Source organism: Protobothrops mucrosquamatus, unplaced genomic scaffold, assembly GCF_001527695.2.
Source record: "Protobothrops mucrosquamatus isolate PMUCROS unplaced genomic scaffold, P.Mucros_1.0 scaffold3100, whole genome shotgun sequence".
Lineage (NCBI taxonomy): Eukaryota > Metazoa > Chordata > Lepidosauria > Squamata > Viperidae > Protobothrops > Protobothrops mucrosquamatus.
Genome location: NW_015389108.1, coordinates 70830 through 90652, shown reverse-complemented (window position 1 = coordinate 90652; position 19823 = coordinate 70830). Strand labels below are relative to the sequence as shown.

The following is a 19823-nucleotide window of genomic DNA, read 5'->3' as shown; positions in this document are numbered from 1 at the left end:
ATCTATTTGCCAACCTGTGTAAGAACCCAGTTTTCTTACCCTGGTGTCTTTGCTGCAGCTGTCCTTTTCCGTCCCTTTTAAAATTAGAATTTTAAATCTGGAGATTATAGCAAACTGTGCTATGGTGGCATGTTCTAGCACGCCTTGAGTATCATTAATAGCAAATATAAACACTGTTAGGCTTCTCGGGACCTGCAAAACATGTTTCCTGGAGAGAAGACAGGCAATTCAGACCTTTGGCCCCCTTCTCTTCATTTGCTTTCTGATTTCGCACTTGCTTCCATTTAACCTCCCTTCTCAGTTTTTCCTGTTCATCTTTCCCCCTCTTAACACAACCTAGTTATTATTTTTCTCCATCCTTCCGTTGCCTTTGGAATACAGACGTACCATCCAAGCTTTGTGCCTACAACTAGCTTGAATGGCAGGAAAGAAATGCAGTTGGGCTCTTTTCTTGTCCAGTCCGTTACATGCAGTTGGAGCATAAGGCCCATCACTCTTAAAAAGTCCATCAAACAGAGATGAATTAAAAGAAAGTGGAGAGACATCCATATTGCTAAGCGAATAAGCAGAAAAGAACCTAAACTAGCTGTCCTCTGGTTTCAAGCATTATTCAGAAAAAAATAATGATTTTCTGATTACCCATCATTGATGAGCACTGACGATGTTACCTAGTTTGGGTAATGAAACGTCTGCAAGAAAACAACCGAGCTCAGAGAGCACCAAGGACCTCTCATTTTCAACCCTGAGCTACAAATATTCTGCTTTATTGGTGTGTGTGTGTGTGTGTTCTTATACACCTCTTCCACTTTTTCTCTGAGTTTATATCTTTGGAAAATTGATATATTGATGCACCCTGTTTAGGAATGGTGTGGCCCAATCTTCTTGTCAGAATCTCTTATTCTACTTAACAGTCACAAAACACCTTAATAATAATAATAATAATAATAATAATAATAATAATAATAATAGTAGTAGTAGTAGTAGTAGTAGTAGTAGTAGTAGTAGTAGTAATAATAGTAATAATAGTAATAATAATAATAATAATCCCAAAACAACTCGAGCACCACTTGAACACCATTGGCATTGACAAATTCGCCATTAGTCAATTGCAAAAGGCAGCTTTACTAGGAACTGCTTCCATCCTGCGACGATATCTGTAATACCATCAAACATCCACATCTACCTATCCCAGGTCCTGGGTAAGGACTCGATAGGTAGACAAAATGCCAAATCCAGTCTGAACATCTGGCTGACTGTGCGATGATCCATAATAATAATAATAATAATAATGGTAAAGTTGGAAGGGACCTTGGAAGTCATCTAGTCCAACCCCCTGCTCAGGCAGGAAACCCTATACCATTTCGGACAAATGGCTGTCCAGTCTCTTCTTAAAAACTTCCAGTGTTGGAGCATTCACCGCTTCTTTACTTGAACACAAAGGGACAGTGTGAACTCTTGGTCTCCAGGCTTACAATCTAATATGAAAGGCTCCAGATGTTCTCCACTTGGCGCCTTCCACGTTTGAAGCATGGGCAACCATGAAACAAGACCAGACATTCCATCTCTGAAACATGACTTGAGACAGCACCGAGACCCCATGCTGGTTGCAAATTCTGAGAATTTTAGTCCAGTACATCTCTCTGGCAACAGATAATGCTTGGATACTCAAAACCCTACCTCACCAGGACACACAATGCTTGGGGGGGAATGACTTCGGTTTGATTTCTCTCTCCCCCCCCCCTTCATATTGTGATATTCCCCGTTAAGTAGCAAAACCAATTAACTCAGTGTGGGAAAACGCTGCTTTTACAGGATTTTCTTAGACACTTTGCCAGTGAATAATCCCCTTGAAACACAGCAATATTTGCTTCTGAACAAACCCGAACTCCAAGCTAAAGAACTACAACACAACGTTAGCCCCAAATCCTTTCTCCTCTTTTGCTTAATCTGTCACTCGGTGTTCTGGGAAGGAAATTCTTTGGAGAAGAGCTTGCCAACCTCAATTTTTTTTTCTTGTGCTCTGGGTCCCTCCCATCAGAACATATCTGGAAGTTAATTAAGCTTGGTAGAATTCTCCATCTGCTGTGGTTGTTTAGGATGCTTTGAGCTTCCGAAGCTGCCTGGGCAGACTTTGGTCTCTTATCAAAAAAAAGAAAAAAAAGAAAAAAGAAAACTGGTTTATGCAGTGTTGTGGGGCTGGGGGTTGGACATAAAGCTCCATCTGGAAGGGAATTGGGTTGGGTGTACTTTATCCTTTTTTAAGCTCTCCTTCAGAATGAAATGGAAGAGCTTCATACTTGGTTAGCTGAGGATTTGCTCTTTGTGCGTGGGAAGAAACCCTTCAAGTTTAAAGCAGAGGCTTCCTACCTTGGCAACTTTAAGACCTGGAGACTTCAACTCCCAGAATTCCCCAGCTAGCCTTGGACACCTCCCCCTCCCTCGCTTTATAGCCTCTGGCTTGTAGGAGAAGACCTACATCCCCAGTGTCCCGTTTCTAGCAGAGGAAAATGGTGGCATTCAGAAAAAAAGGCTATTTTTTTTAAAATAAAAAGATACATTTTTTTTAAAGACAGGGTATTTGTTGTCACCGGTGTCACCATGGCCTTAAACTTCATGAATGGCCTGATTGCAGCCTGATATAGAACATAGAATAACAAGATTGGAAGGGATCTTGGAGATCTTCTAGTCCAGGGGTAGGCAACCTTGGCTCTTTTATGACTCGTGGACTTCAACTCCCAGAATCCCTGAGCCAGCCATGCTGAGGGGAAAGGGAGAGGTTTCCATGCTGAACCATGCTGGCTCAGGAATTCTGGGAGTTGAAGTCCACGAGTCATAAAAGATCCAAGGTTGCCTACCCCTGTTCTAGTCCAACTCCTGCTTCAGCGGGAGACCTTTATACTAGGGTTGTCCAAGCTTGGCAACTTTTAAGACTTGTGGACTTCAGCTCTCAGAATTCTCCAGCTAGCAGCCAGCTGGCTGAGGAATTCTGGGAGTTGAAGTCTACAAGTTGGATACCCTTGCCTTAATACCATTCCTGACAAATTGTTTAATTAATTCAAGTATATCTTGAGATACATTTCAAGGAAGAAATAATATCTCTTTGTGAAACACATTTCAAGGCATAGAACACTGCTGGAGACATTCAGATGGCCTTATGTCTCCTCCCCACCCCCCACCCCCTTGATATTCCTTAAACCCTTTAATGGATCTCTGATTTATTTTTTTCATAAATGAGTGGTTTGAAGAGGAACCTTGTAACGTGGCACCCTTGTGATATGTTTCCTATTGAAAGCTTTTGTTCTTTCCCTTTCGGTTTCCCTGCACCAACCAAATTTCATCTCTTAAGAACAAAGGCAAACGAAGAGCTTCTTAAATATGCACCAAACACCTGTGATATAAACTGGCAGCCTTTGCTTCACAGGCAGAACTTGTTAGCTTTTATTATTATTATTTTTAAAAAGGGGATTCCTGGTCTTCGAAAAGGGACATTTAAATCTCTGGGGAGTGACAGTAGGAAAGATTGCTGTTGGTGGCTGAAGGATCTCCGTCTCTTGGTGAAACAGGAAGTTGCACCCCAGAGGCTTTAGTTTAATCCAGCAGGATTCTAGCCCTGTTCTTACATACCATTGGATTTAATTTAATATATCCAAGGCATTTGACAGCCCTAGACTTGGGCAGGATCGTTCAAGAGGCTAGTAGAGAGACGATTAGCTGTTGTAAAAGAACAGAGAAAAGCTAAGGAAATGAAGAAAACCTAATCCAACAGCTCAGCTGTATTTGAATAGGCAAACTGGGATCTCTAGGTTCCTTAAGAGTTTGCACACTGCAGCTAACTGCAGCATGGTTGGGTGATGCTGGCAAGAACTTTTGTGAGCAGTTCCACCCTTCTCATTTCGGCATTAAAACGTAGGTGCTGGACAGTGTGAAAGGGGAACCAACCAGCCTTTGGAGAAGCAGTCCTTTGCCCCCACTTCTTGTGTCACAAGGGAGATCAGCGCTCAACAAGGGCACTCAAGCGATTGCGATTCTTTTCTCCCAAATGTTTTTAAAAAGGGGGGCACATCTCTTGGGATGTTGTAACATGACATCAAAACTTGTTGATTGCCTGTGTTTTCTTTGTTCTTTCAGCTTTCTCCACACGTGACTCCTAACTTTATTCTCCCCCCCTCCATTTCTCCTCTGCCGATATTCCTGCATTTGTTCAATCAAATGTCTGATTGCCAAGCAGTCAGATTTTTAAAGAGACGAATCTGTCACACCCTCAGTGCAGCCCGTGCTTTTTCTTTTGTTCCAAGCCTTTCCTTAGATCTCCTTTTGTTTTTTTCCTTTCCAGATGAATACGGGATTTTTCATTTATACGTTTGGAGAACACACACGTACCTATTTTCCTTTGCTTCGCGTTTTGCTTCCGTTAACCGACTAATCCTCAAACACGATGGGTTTCTTTCTGATTTTTGGAGCGCTCCCAAGTGGGTTGAAATTGGAGGTTGATGTGGCGTCTTTGCTTCTCTGGGTGTTTTGAGCTGTGTGATTTGTGCTGTTGTATTTCTTACTGTGTTTTCAGAGTAGCAAACCATAACTACCTCACCTTCCTAACTACCACTAGAATTGTTATAGATGCATGCAGCATTTAATTGCACGCCTGTGCTGAAGGGTGACGTTGTCTTCCCAGAAATGTTGATATCATTGTTTATTTCCTTTCATTGTCTTTCTTTTAACCAGTTGAGGAGTTTCCGAAACATGGCGGTACAATCAACATTTTAAACTCAATAAACAGCATGATTGTATAGACATCTTTTACCAGCCAGGGCTTCCACATTCCTTTTGTGATGAAAATAACCCAGAGAAGGAGAAGCAGCTTAGTTTTAGAGACAAACTCAAGATTTATCTGAACACACGCTAACTGTGGTGAAGATAAAGTCTTCCTTCTACCTGGTAGATTCTATTTTAATGTTATGTTGCGATGTTTCTTTGTTTCCACATCGCTGACTGCCCTGATCTGCTCGGTGTTGTGGACACCCAGGAAAAGCCAAAAATTCCATTTTCAATACAGTTTAAGTCAAACGAATAGCATAATTTGCTTTTTACTAACATCATGATTACATTTTAAAATTAAAAAAAAAAGATAATTTGATTGACAGGTTGCATATATGAAGTTAATTCTACTCACATACATTCTTGCCATGGCATCATTTCTAAAGCATTCAGCGTCCTGAAATGAGGCCGAGGCTGTGAATAAAATCCAGTGCTAAAATCTCCTGTTGCAATCTATTCAAACCCACGGATTGTCTTGGAACAATTAACCTCAGTCGTTTTGCAGTTCAGATGGATTTCCACTGGGTGGTGACAGAGATCAAGAATAATTCAGTAACGTTCCTTCAAATCGAATTCCAAAAAAACCGCTCAGGGAAGAATCTACAACGGGTAGGCCACCTTGGCTCTTTTATGACTCGTGGACTTCAACTCCCAGAATTCCTGAGCCAACCATGCTGAGGGGAAAGGGTGAGGTTTCCATGCTGAGCCATGCTGGCTCAGGAATTCTGGGAGTTGAAGTCCACGAGTCATAAAAGAGCCAAGGTTGCCTACTGAAATAACAGTAATAAATAAAGAATAAACAAATACATATTCCTCCTATTATCGTTTCACACCGGGAGCAATATTAGCAAAGAAGGAGGATTATGGATACCACTTGCCACAATCCAGTTTTTTACATCTCCACATTGAATTCATAGTCATAAAAGAGCAAAGATTGCCTACCCTTGTAATAGACCTTTCACCAGAAAATCTAAGCTGCAATCATTCTCCTTAACTTTGTGGCACCTCAAGCACAAATGATGTAGCACAGCTTAAAGATGGGTGGCTTGAAGATGGGTGGACTTCAACTCCCAGCATTCCTCAGCCAGCCTAGCTAGTGTTTATTTTGTCCTTTGTCTGTATAGACCCCGGGGTAGGCAACCTTGGCTCTTTTATGACTCGTGGACTTCGACTCCCAGAATTCCTGAGCCAGCACGGCTCAGCTTGGAAACCTCTCCGTTTCCCCTCAGCATGGCTGGCTCAGGAATTCTGGGAGTTGAAGTCCACGAGTCATAAAAGAGCCAAGGTGGCCTACCCTTGGTCTACAACTACAGGCTTTCTTTTGTTTCCTTCACTTTGGCCAGCCTATTGTTCAAATCGAAGCAACTTGAGTAGCAAGAACGAGGTTAAAAATAAAAGATGCATTCCCCCCCCCAAAAAAGAGTCAACTGCAATAACGCTTGCTCTACAATGCTGGTTTTAAGACTCAAATACTTCTCTTGAACTATAGTAGTCCTCAACTTACAACCGTTCATTTAGCGACCGCTCAAGCTTATAGCGGCGTTGTAAAAAGTGACTTATGACCCAGCCTCTCCCTTAGAACTGTCTCAGCAGCCCCACCGTCACGTTATCAACATCTGGCCTCTTGGCAACCAGTATGTATTTTTGACATTTTGCAGCGTCCCGGGGACATGCGACCGCCGTTTGTAACCTTCGGCTGGCTTCTGCCAAGCAGAGTCCCTGGGGGGGGGGGAAGCCAGATCGGTTTAACGGTTTCCTGATTTACTTAACAACTGCGGCGATTCGCTTAACAACATGAGCAAAAAGGTTGTAAAATCGGGGACAACCCCACTTAAGAACCCCCTTGCTTAGCAGTGGAAATTCTGGTCCCAATTGTGATTCTAATCCCGGTACGACTTGTAAGACAAATTAGAGCAATTAATTAAACTTTCTTAAATGGACTCCAGAAGTTGGTAGAGGACAGGAAGGCCTGGAGGAATGTTGTCCATGGGGTCGCGATGGGTCGGACACGACTTCGCAACTTACAACAACAACAACAACAATAATTACACTTTTTGTGTGTCAACCTCAGATGTTGAGGGAAGACAAGCAAATATGTCGGTTTGCTTTAGAGACTGTCCTGAGTTAGATGTCCATCTGTTTCGGATGCAGCAGCCCCATATTTATTGCACCGAGCAGAGAACTGACCTGAAAAGTCTCCAAGGGTCTCCCCATGTCTTGACTGCCTATGGAGAAGAACAGCACTTCCAGAACCAATCCCAAGGGGAAAGCACTCCATCCTTGTGTTTGTAGACCGTTTCTCCACATGGCCCGATGATGTTCCTGGGCAATCTAATAAAGTACAGATAGTCCTTGACTTAAAACCGTAGTTGGGACCCGAACTTTTGTGGCTAAGTGATGTGGCCATTGAGTGAGCCGTGTCCAATTTTATAATCTTTTTTTTTTCCCCTGTGGTCACTAAATGAATCTGGCTTCCCCCATTGACTTTGCTTGTCGGAAGCCAGCTGGGAAAGTTGCAAATGGCAATCACATGTTGCTCAAACTATCATATGCCAGTTGCCAAGTACTTGAAGTTTGAACACACGACCGTGGGGACGCCGCAGTACTCCTAAGTGCAAGGACTATCGCAAGTCACTTTTTTCAGCACCCTCTTAACTCCGACCAGTTGTTAAATGGTCATAAGTTGAGGACTCCTTGTGTCACAATGAGCGTAGCAGCAACTTTCACCCCACGGAAGGCTTGTGTTTTGGGGCAATTTCCACCCACTTTTTATACCTTGTGTGTGCTTTGGCTCACTTTGTATGCTTCACTTCGTTTGGTTTGGAAGGGTTCAACCCTGAAAGATGGTTTGTTTTTGGTTGGCCGACGATTGTGACTGAGGCATTTGTTGACACCGCAGTGAAGCTGTTGTTTTTTTCTGAATTGCTTTCTTTTTTCCCTTACCAGCACCCGATATCGTGGTCTTCCTGTTCGCTACTATCCTCCCAGTGTCTCCTGGTATTTCGTTCTTTACCATCTATGTAACATTTGGGGTGATTGCACTTTAAACAAGGATTGGTTTTATTTACTAACTGGCATGAGTCGTGGTTTACCTTGTCTGTAGTTTCGTTCCTCCCCACTAGAAAAAAATTGGATCAATTCTGAATTCTTGATTATTTTCAAGCCACAACTGAACCCTACCTAAAGACCGGTATCTAAGAATGGGGCTACGGGGGCCATGTTGCATCATGTGAGAATTGTGGACGTACACAGGAGAGTTTCAGCGCACCCCATTCTCAGTCATCGGTTCTTGAGGCAGCCTATAAGGAGCAAAGGTAGATTTTATAAGCCCAGGTGCCTGACTGCCTTGTTATGGAAGAATGGATCTCTTATAAAGAATGAGAATCTGATTATGGAAGACTGCAGGAAGACTGGAGTGGGAGGGACCAGTGATTTATCCTTCCAGCATTTTTCAAGTTTTTGCAACTTTTAAGACACATGGACTTCAACTCCCAGAATTCTCCAGCTAGCATTGCTGGCTGGGGAATTCTGGGCGTTGAAGTCCATGTGTCTTAAAGTCGCCAAACTTGAGAAACACTGTTTTGGGAGCCCTTCCCACAACCCCATTTGCCCTTGTTCTCTGAGGAACCCTGGATATTTTATATTAAGCCACGTAGCTCACATTATTCACGCCTGGGCATCATGCATGTTTGGACAACGTGTCTCTAACGTGACGAACTAAGGTAGCAGCCTGCAACTGCATGCACAGGTAGTTCTTGACTTAACGACTGGTTGCTTAGCAACCATTCAGAGTTACGATGTACCCCCCCCCCCAAAAAAAAAGGTACTGGATTGGAAGCCTCCCCAGTCACGTTGCATTTTGGGTGCTCGACAGTCGGACTGCATTGATGGCTGTTTGCAGTGTCCCATCGTTACGTAACCATGGCTTAGGACAGTGGTTCTCAACCTTTTTAATGCCGCGACCCCAACTGGTCGTAAGTCGAGGTCTAAACCGGTCGTAAGTTGAGGACTAAACTGGTCATAAGTCGAGGACTACCCAACTGGTCATAAGTCGAGGACTTTCCCTGCCCGGGAGCGCCGCGCATGCGTGGTTCCGCCCCCTGCGCCGGCTGAGGCGTAGCTGGCAAGCGGCAGAGACGGAGCAGGCCGACCACCAGCTGGCCCAGCCCAAGGGAAGTAAGGCACCCCCCAGAAAAGGGGAAAAAAATGGCGGACAGCCTTGCTTGGCGACCCCCGTGAAATGGTCGATTGACCCTAAATGGGGTCCTGACCCACAGGTTGAGAACCACTGGCTTAGGACTTTTTTTTTTTTGGCCAGCAAACCAGCATTTACTTCCAATTTCTAAAAAAAAAATACACTCATGCTTAACAATTGTGGCATTTGCTTAATGACTGGATTCACTTAATGACCACGGTGATTCGCTGAACGACGGCCATACGGAAAAAGTCACAGAGCCCCTATCATTGACGTGATGACCTGCTTCACGAACCTCACGATTTACAACCCTAATTCCAGGCTCAATCACGGTCGTTAAGTCGAGGGTTACCTGTCTTTTATGTCTTTGAGGCTTCTTTGGCCGTTGTAGAAGACGGGTGGACAAAATATATATATATATCATCCTTCCACAATTGCAGAGTGTCAAGAAACCCGCTCGGCTGCCTGTAGAAATCTCAGCGTACCAGGTTTCTTTCCAGCTCAGCTGAGCAGAAATTCCTACAGCTTTCAAAGGTCCTGGCTGTTTTGTTTTTACTCTGAGCCGAAACCCGCACTCGAAGCCTGTCAGCTGGTTTTAAAAAGGAAGACAATGCCTTATGAGCACGAATAATGTCGTTTTCTGTATTGTTCCTAGCCCGTCCCCCGCTGTAATTACAGGGTTGCAAATTGGGCCCTCGGCTTTTGTGCAAAATGCAAAAACGGGAACTTGGCTTTTCACCGCGCGGCTGTAAACATATCGTCATGGAAGGAAGCTCCCCCCCCTCCACACACACACACACACACACACACCCCTCACCACCCCGATTTCAAAGGAGTTGCATTTCAAACCGTCTCTGTCAAGCGTTGGAGAGGAGGCGACGTGCTGCTGCCAGTCGCAGAGCCAGAGCGCAGAACACCCCAGAGAGCTTGTCTCCTTCCTTTCACTAGTTTCAGTTCTAACAACAAACCGAGATCCGCAGAATTCAGCCCTTGTTGCTGCGGCAATAGACAGCCAAGTTGAGTAGAACCAGCAGCAGTGACAGCTCTGATGACGCTGAGAGGCAGAAAAAGAACGGGTATCTCACTCTTTAATTAACCAGCCGTTTTTGTCTTTCCTTCCTCCTTCTCCTCCTCACAAGGGTCCAGTTGCATGTTTGCCCTGTTTTAGAGGCCTTGACAGAAAGCAAGTCGTAAGAGGGGGGAAAGTTGCAAAAGGCAATGGTTGTGCATTTGGCCCAACAGCCTTTCGATGGTTTCGGTGTGTGCAAAGTGTGGAATATCAACAACATCGGCAGACTCTCTCTTTTGACGTTTGAGCCTGGTTAGGTTGAAGTATGTTGCTGGTAATCCTCGACTTACGGCTAAAATTGAGCCCCAAATTTCTTTTTGCCAAGCGAGGCATTTGTTAACGTAACAGCTGTAGTTTTTAAGTTAGTCACACGGTTGTTAAGTGAATCTGGCTTCCCCATTGACTTTGCTTGTCAGAAGGTTGCAAAAGGGGATCAGAAGACCCCCGGAAGACTGCAGCGGTCGTAAATACGAGTCAGTTGCTAAGCATCCGAATTTTGATTACACGACCATGGGGATGCTGCAACGGCCGTGTGAAAAACGGTCATAAGTCATTTTTTTCAGTGAGATTGTAATTTTGAATAATCACTAAACCAGGGGTAGGCAACCTTGGCTCTTTTGTGACTCGACTTCAACTCCCAGAATTCCTGAGGCAGCCATGCTGAGGAGAAAGGGAGCGGTTTACATGCTCAGCCATGCTGGCTCAGGAATTCTGGGAGTTGAAGTCCACGAGTCATAAAAGAGCCAAGGTTGCCTACCCGTGCACTAAACAAATCGTTGTAAGTCGAGGACTATCTGTATTTATTAAGCAAATTTATATAGCCACCCAAGGCACACATAAATGATGCTGGGCAGTTTACAAAAAAAATTAAAAAATCCACCCTATAATGAAACTCATTAAAAAAAAAAAACCACACCCCATGGCAGCAACAAAACAATCAAACCAGCCACTTGGTCAACTCCATTTATATTTGGGGTCCCCAGGCTTGGTGACAAAGCCACTTTTTAGGTCTTTCAGAAAAGCAGCAGGGTGGCAACCGACTGTACCTTGAGAGGAATGATGTTTCATAAGGGGCCACCACCAGGAAGGTTTTTCACGGTCCCACCAGATGACTATCCCTAATCAATGGGATCTGTAACATGCAAGTTCCATGAGAATCTTAAACTGTGTTTTTGTGTGTGTGTGTGTGGAGCCCTTCTCTAACTCTGCCTTTGTGGGCTGTGCAATATCTGTCCCAATTATTTTGTACATCTAATAGAAGCTCACAAGCCCCGTTGCGTGCACAGGCTTTGATCTTCCCAGGCAACAGTGGTGATTGTGGCTGTTAATACATGGTTAATACTTCAATTACCACACCAGCTTCTTAATTGGAGAACTGGCAGTGTAGTTCAAGGTTATTCTAGCTTCGATCTTCCCTGCCCTTTTCAGTGTTCAAAATTCAGGTGTGAGCTTTCAATCTTAACATCTAAACAGCTTTGAATCGTGCGCACCGGAGCTAATGCACTCTTCCCTTGCTCTGGCATGTGAGGGAGAGATGTTACGGAAAATAATCTTCAAAGCAAGAAAGAATTCGGTAACAATGTCTGTCGTGTTTTCCCTTGGATGGCTTGAAAGCTTAATGGTAATTAAGAGACCTTAAGTGTGCTATAAAAAAAAGAAGAATAAAAGCTGCCTTATCAATCAACCTGGGAACATTTCAATGCTTTTCTTGGAAAAGTATGCACTGACTCAAAATTTTAAAAAGGAGAAGAATCGGAGTGACTTGTATGACGAAGTGTTGTTGATGCTGTTGGAACCTAAAAAGTGTAGATCACCTGGATAGAAATAGGGGTGAAGGGTAATGGGCGGGTTTAAGTTGCAAGCATGAGAGGCACACAAGTATTCTTGAGGGCTCCCCAATAAATATATAGATTGAGGATGCTGAACCTATGACACGCACATCACACCGGGGACACGTCATGCCATTATTGGTGACACATGAAGTCTTTGGAAGTCATGCAAGAGTGCCTTGCTCTCACGCAGCTTTTGAGGCATCCAAAAATCATGCAAGTGTTCTCATGTGATTTTCTGAGGCTTCAGAGACCCCAAATCCCGATTTACAGAGCATTCGAAGAAGAGAGGCCTCTTTTTGTGTATGTGTGTGTGTGCGTGTGTGTGTGTGTGAGAGAGAGAGAGAGAGTTTGTGTGTATGTGTGTTGGAATGCCAGCAGAGTCAAGGTAGGCATTTTCCTAAATTTTGACACGCCAGGCCCAAATCAGCGATGTAGACAAGTAGAAGTGTGTCTTAACCCTGGTTACCCACATCCTTCACTGGATGTGGTTATGCAGTCGAGGACTGCCACAAATGTTTTAAATTGGAATTCTGCAAATTGGCCAACTAGCAAAGGACCATAGCTTCACGCTTGCAAAAGGTCTTAGGTTTAAGACCTCTGACATCTTCAGTGATCAAACATCTAGCTTGTTGGGGGTCAGAGGACCGATTGCATAAAGGGAAGTTTGTCGCATTACTAGATGTCTGAAGATGAACGGGCCATTGTGGGCTTAGGAGCTTCCATTTGGTGGCAAGGTGCCTCCAAGCTGGAGGTCTTTATAACCTTGGAGCTGTTGACTGGCTGTAAGTTTCATCCCACCTTTGTGACGGCAGCTTCCATAAACCAATCATCCGTCCCTATGCGTCCTCCTTTAAGTCTCCTTGTTTTGTTTGTTTGAACACAGCTTACGCCGATTCTACATATAGCAATAGCACTTAAACTTATACGCCACTTCACAGTGCTTTACAGCCCTCTGTATGCAGTTTACAGAGTCAGCATATTTCACCCCTAACAATCTGGGTCCTCATTTTACCAATCTGGGAAGGATAGAAGGCTGAGTCAACCTTGAGCCTGTCATGATCAAACTCCTGGCAGTGGGCAGAGTCGGCCTGCAATACTGCATTCTAACCACTGCGCCACCATATAAAATTTATCTATCTATCTATCTATCTATCTATCTATCTATCTATCTATCTATCTATCTATCATCTATCTATCTATCTATCCATCCATCCATCCATCCATCCATCCATCCATCCATCCATCCATCTATCTATCTATCCACACACACACACACACACACACACACACACACACACACACACAGCCTGATGGAATGTGAATAAAGATCTGACTTCCTCCTGAATGGGAGGAAATGAAAATAACTTAAAATGAAAGCTTTGAGCGGAATTATTTGCAGCAGGAATGCTTTTGCAGGCAAGTTGCCAGGCTGCTGCTGTTTCATGGGATAGTGTCTTACAGAGAATGCAGCTTCACATTTTGCCAAGGTTACTGCAAGCATAGCAAACTTTGGCAACTTTAAGGCTTGTGGACTTGAAGTCCCAGAATTCCCCAGCCAGACTCCTCACATCCTGGACATAAACAATTTCAATTTGTCCCCTCAGGATGCTGTTATAGGGCCTTATACGTCAAAATAACTAGACACAGGGACACATGTTTCCCTTGTGCCATCACTGTGCTGAACACCTGATTCCCACAGCACTGTCTTATGTCTAAGGATATTTACCCATGTAGTAGGACTGCATTACTATTATCCTTCTCATCTTTCCTACTCCCTTCTCCTATTCGTACCTTATGATTATGTTATTTTGTTGTTTATATGTCTCCGGAGAGCTTCTGCACCAGAAACAAATTCCTTGTTGTCTAATCACACATGGCCAATAAGGAATATTCTACTTTGTTCTATCTGGTGACAGGAGATCCCTGCTGAATAATTCCAGAGCAGAAATGTGCAACATTTTTCCAGTGAACGGCCCTACTAGGTCCTGGACAGGCATGTCCTTCCCAATGCAAGATCAGGATAAAAAATGAACTCCGGTTTCATTCTGTTTCCATCTGTTTAAAATGAAATGCTTCTAATGTGATGACTTTAATAATGTAAATGATCGTGTCTAATAATTTACTCTCGCGTTATATTGAAAGTTACAATTTGGTGGTAACTTCAGAAGGATCTCGTAAGGCAGAGACCCCCCAACCTTTTGGGCACCAGGGACCAGATCCATGGAGAAAGGTTTTTCCCGCGGACCAGAGAGGGCGTGGTTTTGTGTACTGCCTGCATCCTGTGGGTGGGGCTTTGCTTGTTTGTGTGGCCCGGTTTCTGGCCTGCTGCAGCCCGGTGCCGGTCCACAGATCAGGGGTTGGGGACCTCTGTCGTAAGGTATGCAGCCAAGATTTGGGGAGGGAGGGGTGCTCTTCTGCTAGAAATCAGGGAAAGGGCCGTAGCTGCAGATGGTTCTTTTTAAGCAGAGGCAGGACTTGGTCACACCCAATTCTGAGAAAGCGTAACGATTAAGTCCACCACTTCCATTTTTTAAAGGAAAAAAAATAGTTTCGCTGTGCAGTCTGCTCTTGGAGAGCAAGAGATTTGAAACTGATCGTGATTCCCCAGTAAATATAATATCATTCAGTTCATCCAGTATTCCGTTTCAACCCTGTGGCTGTTAGAAGATGCACATCTATCAAATTCACAGCAGACTGGAAAATTCCCCCTTCCATCTCCCAAGTAATTGCTGAAATGCGCCCAAGTTTCAGAAACGGGGTTCAGCAATCTTTTAAAATTAAGACCTTGATTTGCTGAGGTTTCAGAAAAGCCAGACCTGTCCACTTAATAGGAAACATCCAGTCGGTATAGTTTGGATCATACAAGGTTGGATTGCATTTCCCAGAAAATCCTTGCTTGCTTGAATGAGTTTGTGATAATCAGACATACTGCCTGCAGTTGTTGCCATCCAGGGAGGGTGGAGGTTGCTTGCATTTGAGCATAAAATCGACTGTAGCTTCTAACCTCTGAGGGTTGAGTTTATCTCTAAACCTTCCAGCATTCTTCTTTTCATCTATTTCATACCCTATAATGCATTATTTTTTAAAAAACAAACAAACAGGCCAGTCTGTCTATGAGCTCATGGTAAGAATTTGTTTATTTGTTGAGTTTTTAATTACGAGCTGCCTTGAGTCTCTCTGATTGGAGGCTGTATAAAGCTAATACATGACAACGATTTAATTGGCAGACGTATTAATTGTTAATTTTATTCGCCTTCTAGGTAAAGAGGATGAATTTCCAAAGAAGCTGGGGAAAATGCCACCTGACAGTCAGCCTGCCATGCTGAATCTCACCCATCTAGTCAATGGACAAAAAACCAACGGTGTAGCGAAGGAGGCCCGGGCAAGCCAGAGGACTGCAGAAGGCCCTCGAGAAGGTTCGCCAAGGAGATATGGAGAGGGAGGCCAAGAAAACTCACCTACAGCACGGACAAAGAGAAACCGGGAGAGCCCACCCACAACACGAGCAGAGAGAGGCCGAGAAAGCTCGCCAAACCGCCAAAGGCGAAAAAATTCTCTGGAAAAGAAGCCTATTTTGAGACATCAGCAAAAGCCGGTAGCACTAAACGCACAAAGCGGGTTGCCAAAGCACGACGGGGAGAACCCCAGAAGAAAGCCTGAGACGCAAACAGAGGCCGATCCCAAGCAGAAACACAACGCAGCTGCGAACCAAAACTCCAATGCAGTATTAACCACAGGGAAAGAGTTTGTGCCGCGGTGGATTAAACCTTCCAACGTTAAGATAACGGAAAAAACGACCAAAATCACCCTGGAGTTTAAGACGAGATCACCAAAGCAGGGCAGGGCCGGGACAGCGCCTGCTCCTGACGACGAAGCTCAGCTACTCAGCCTCAAGCAAAAAGTTCGGGTTTGGGATGTGGACAAAAGCAAGCGCGGATCGAACGCCTCGCAGTACGACAACGTTTCCGAAGCCGGTCTGGAGAACGAAAACTTGGTGGAGCAGGCGCCAGAGAGAGTTTTTCTGCCAAATCCAAGGAACACAGCTTTCACCAACAGTTTCAGAAAAGAGATCGAGAATGGATCTAGTCCACCAAAAATATCCAACAGTTATGCCTTCAGCTCTCAGCCCAGAGTCCCCAGATATTCATCCCAATCTGACGGGTCAGTTGTTGGCGCTCCCATGAGACAGCCACCACCCTCTTATAACAATCCACCTGTATACCAAGGTTTTTCTCCAAAGCACATTACCAAAGTAGGTAACTTTGTAGCTACGCAGTACAATCACGGGGTACGGACCAGCTCCGCCACTCAGTTGTATATTCCCGATTTTCCACCGGAGATGGAAACTCATCAGATGCTCTCTGATAAGCCCCCTAGAAATTACTCTGCCCTCCACCAAAACCTTGTTGTGACTCCTTCTAGTCGGATAGAGGTTGTCCCAGATGAAACCTTCCCAAGCAGCCCCAGGGCACCGAGAGGCTTCCATCCTGCAATTCCTCCAGTCGATTATCTTCCCGATCATAAAAAATGGTCAGACCCCCCTTTAATGTACAGACCGGGAGCCTATGGACAATCCTGGGGTGGAGACGGTGGCCGAAGCCACTTGGCTAACTTGAAGAGACATCCAGCATTTCAGCCTCTTGAAGACCACAACCTTCCCACCCTTTCTGCGGACAGACCTCTCAGATACAGGACAGCCTCAGGGGAACTCGGCCCCCCCTCCTACCAGTATCCGAGTTCCCCTGGCCCCGCCCGCCATTACAGACACCAGGCCGATGGATTGCCTATGAACGAATCAGTGCTGCTTTGAAAAAAACAACAGCACCCCCACACACAGACACTTCCGCTCACCTAAAAGGCCAGGAAAAGAACAGGCTTTGGGTCGAGACTGACCCCAAACGAGTATTCTTTCCACAGGACAGTTCGAACTCCGTGTAGAAAAGTATAACGCTACTTCGCAACGTGTTACATTTTTGACAAAAGCCGACCCTGAGAAATGAGCAGAGGAAAATGAAATCTGATAAATGTAGCAATATCTTCCCCCCCGTGGCTCTCGTGGCAGTTGTTTGCTTCAGTCGCTTCCTTGAGGAAACGACCCAGTGGCCTAAAATTTGCAAAGCCCCCGCTGAGCCAGCTGCTTTTTTGGACTTGAGATCACGACCCAGGAGACCCCTGGCTGGGGGGGGGGGGCAGATGCAGAGTCTGAAAAACGGAAGCGTGGATGTCTAGGGACCCGCGCCCACAAAGTACTTTTTAATTTAACTTTTTAAAAAAAATATTTTCGCTTAATTTAATTTATAAACCATCCGTTATATAGAAAGGGATTTGGGGTGGGGCGGGGGGGTGGGACGTCTTTGACTTTTTTTTACACACTGCCTCGGTAGCCGCAGAAGAGAAAAAAAATTCTGGGTCCTCTGAAGACCATCTCTAGAGAGGGATGTGGTGGCATATGGCTAGCTAGAAGAAGACCTCTGTGTCCAAATCGGTGGCATTCTGACATAGCCAATAAATGGTGCTTCTGTAACCAGGACTGTATGTGAATCGTAGCACACTGTCAGATATGGGGGTCTTTGACTGACTCCTTCAAGCTTGACTTCTGCAAAGCCAGCTGTCATTTTGAGAGTCCCAGGTGTGTCCTGGTAGGGAGGTTTCGAAGTCCAGCGAATGCAATTTATGCATTTGTAGCGTACAGGGTTTAATGTGCTTTAGAAGAGGTGAGCCACTGGCCTGGTTTTACATGGGTCTGGACTGTTCTTCCCTTTTCCAAGTGGGATTTCACCTCTGCCGTGGGGTTCACCCATAATGAGCACACGTTCCATTGGCTCAACCCCCATCTATATCCCACTTTTTGATAGTTTGGTTGAGCACATAGTATCTGTACGGCTTGGACCCTGGACTAATGCCCCCAATGTGTCTATAAAGCTGCAAGCCGCGCAGGGGGGCACATGACTCTGTTCCGCACACTAACAATAGGCTGTGCGCCTCCTGTTAAACCAACTGCACAACCTGCTGCGTAGGAAGCATGCAGAAGAGCGACCTCTGCTTTCCCACCCCAGAAATATGTTTTTTTTTTAAGGACAAGTAAAGCCTTCCTGAAACAGATATCTCACATCAAAAAAACCCCAAAGAGATCTGATCCCTTTGAATGCGTTCTTCATTTCCGCAACTGAACATCCGGTGCTTTCAAAACACGATAGCAAGGTTACTTTTATTCCTCTCTGTCATACACGCTAGCAGAATTGCCTTGGAGGCTCGCGCTGAGGCTGACCTTGGCTTCCAGGGTGGTTTTGGTGACACAGTGGACAAGTTCATCCAAAACTTGGATGTCTTTTACTTCACCAAAAGGGAAACAGCACCGAAACTATTGTTCTGTAACAGGGGGTCTCCAAACTTGGCAACTTTAATTCCCTGGGAATTTGGGGGGCTTGAAGTCCACCAATCTTAAAAGTTGCCAAGTTATGGAGACCCCTGTTATAGAACGTGTGAAACAAGATGTCCGAGGAGATGCATGCAGTATTCCGTTATGGGTTTGCCGGTGGCTGTTAACTACAATTTTGCACCCACCTAATTCATGGCTGTCCTTAAAAAAACAAACGAAACCACTAATTGGTTGAGCTCAACTTGGCGAGTGGAAGTTGCGTCTAAGCTGATCGGGGTACTCCGTGACCCAAGGTGTTCTCTGCAGCCTGTTCTTTTGTGCTCAGATAACAATTTGACCTTGTAGTGCCTTGAGTTGATGAGCACCGAAGCTTCCTAGCCTAGCGGGGGTTTGTGGCGATCTCAAAATGAAGAGCTGTTTCTCTTCTCTTCTGTTTTGTAATTTCACCCATTCCTCTCCTCTGGAGCATCCTTGTCCGTTCCCGTAACAAGCTTGAACATCTTCTCCTCAAGAGCAATAGACTTTTATGCCCTTGATTGGGCTAGTGCTGCTGTAGTGTGAGGCCCTTAAAAGATGATTATAGGTATAAAGTCTCGTGCTGAAGTGCTCCTTCATCCTTGGGAAGCCAGAACAATTTACTGCATCTTGGAATTTTCACTTTTTTGATATTTATCATGTAGGGCAAAAAAAGAGCTGGAATAAGTAGTTCAGGGAAAAGATGTAGAGATCTTAACCCCACAGGTTTTGGGGAATGGGGATGGGCAGCCACTTCTGGTCCCAAAGATCATTGTCCAACCCCAACCCCATCCAGGGTTTCCAGATATCCTTGTTAGTTCTATTTGTGCAGCAACTATTTAGTTTTATTTGGGAAGGAACGAGTGGTCTTCTTCGTAGGCCCCCGTCTTTGGTTCACAACCATAATACAGCTCCAGGGTCTCCAGACATGGCACAAGCATATCAAGGCTCTCCAAACTTGTTAATTTGAAGGCTTGTGGACTTCAACTCCCAGAATTCTCCTGACAGCATGGCTGGCTGAGGAATTCTGGGAGTTGAAGCCCACAAGAAGTGGCCCTAATAACTCAACATGTTTTTGATTTAGGGTTTCTCTGAACTTCACCTCTTCTGCGCTTCAGCAAGACAAGAGTTTGCAGCTCAGTCCAATATGCAAACCCCACCACTGTGGTTTCTTCAACAACGCCTTAGTCCAGTGATGGCGAACCTTGTACACAGCGGTGGAGGTCTAAAGCGAAAAGGTTTTATAAAACCCAGCTGAAGGACTGGGGCGATGGCGCGCGTGTCCACAGAGAGGGCTCTGAGTGCCGCCTCTGGCACCCGTGCCATAGGTTCGCCACCACTGCCTTAGTCTGTCCAACCTGACCATCATGTTTTCCTTTCTCCTTAAAATTTGCAGCAACAGAGCAGGAGACCTCCAGAAAGATCCAACATTAACGTAGAAAATAGCTAAAAATGTCATTCTGGGTCATCCAACTCTGAACAGCACAACCATCTCCCACGTTCTACACCGGCCCACTC

At 44.9% G+C, this 19823-nt stretch overlaps 1 protein-coding gene across 1 annotated transcript in view; it reads left to right on the top strand.

Annotated features, from left to right (window-relative positions):
• Window positions 1-16721, top strand: part of USP6NL (USP6 N-terminal like) — a 65869-nt gene extending 49148 nt beyond the window's left edge. The window contains exons 14-15 of the mRNA XM_029286208.1: window positions 15172-15327; window positions 15376-16721. Coding sequence (XP_029142041.1) covers window positions 15172-15327; window positions 15376-16721 — 1502 coding nt within the window. The remainder of the gene's footprint in view (window positions 1-15171; window positions 15328-15375) is intronic.
• Window positions 16722-19823: the final 3102 nt, after the last annotated feature.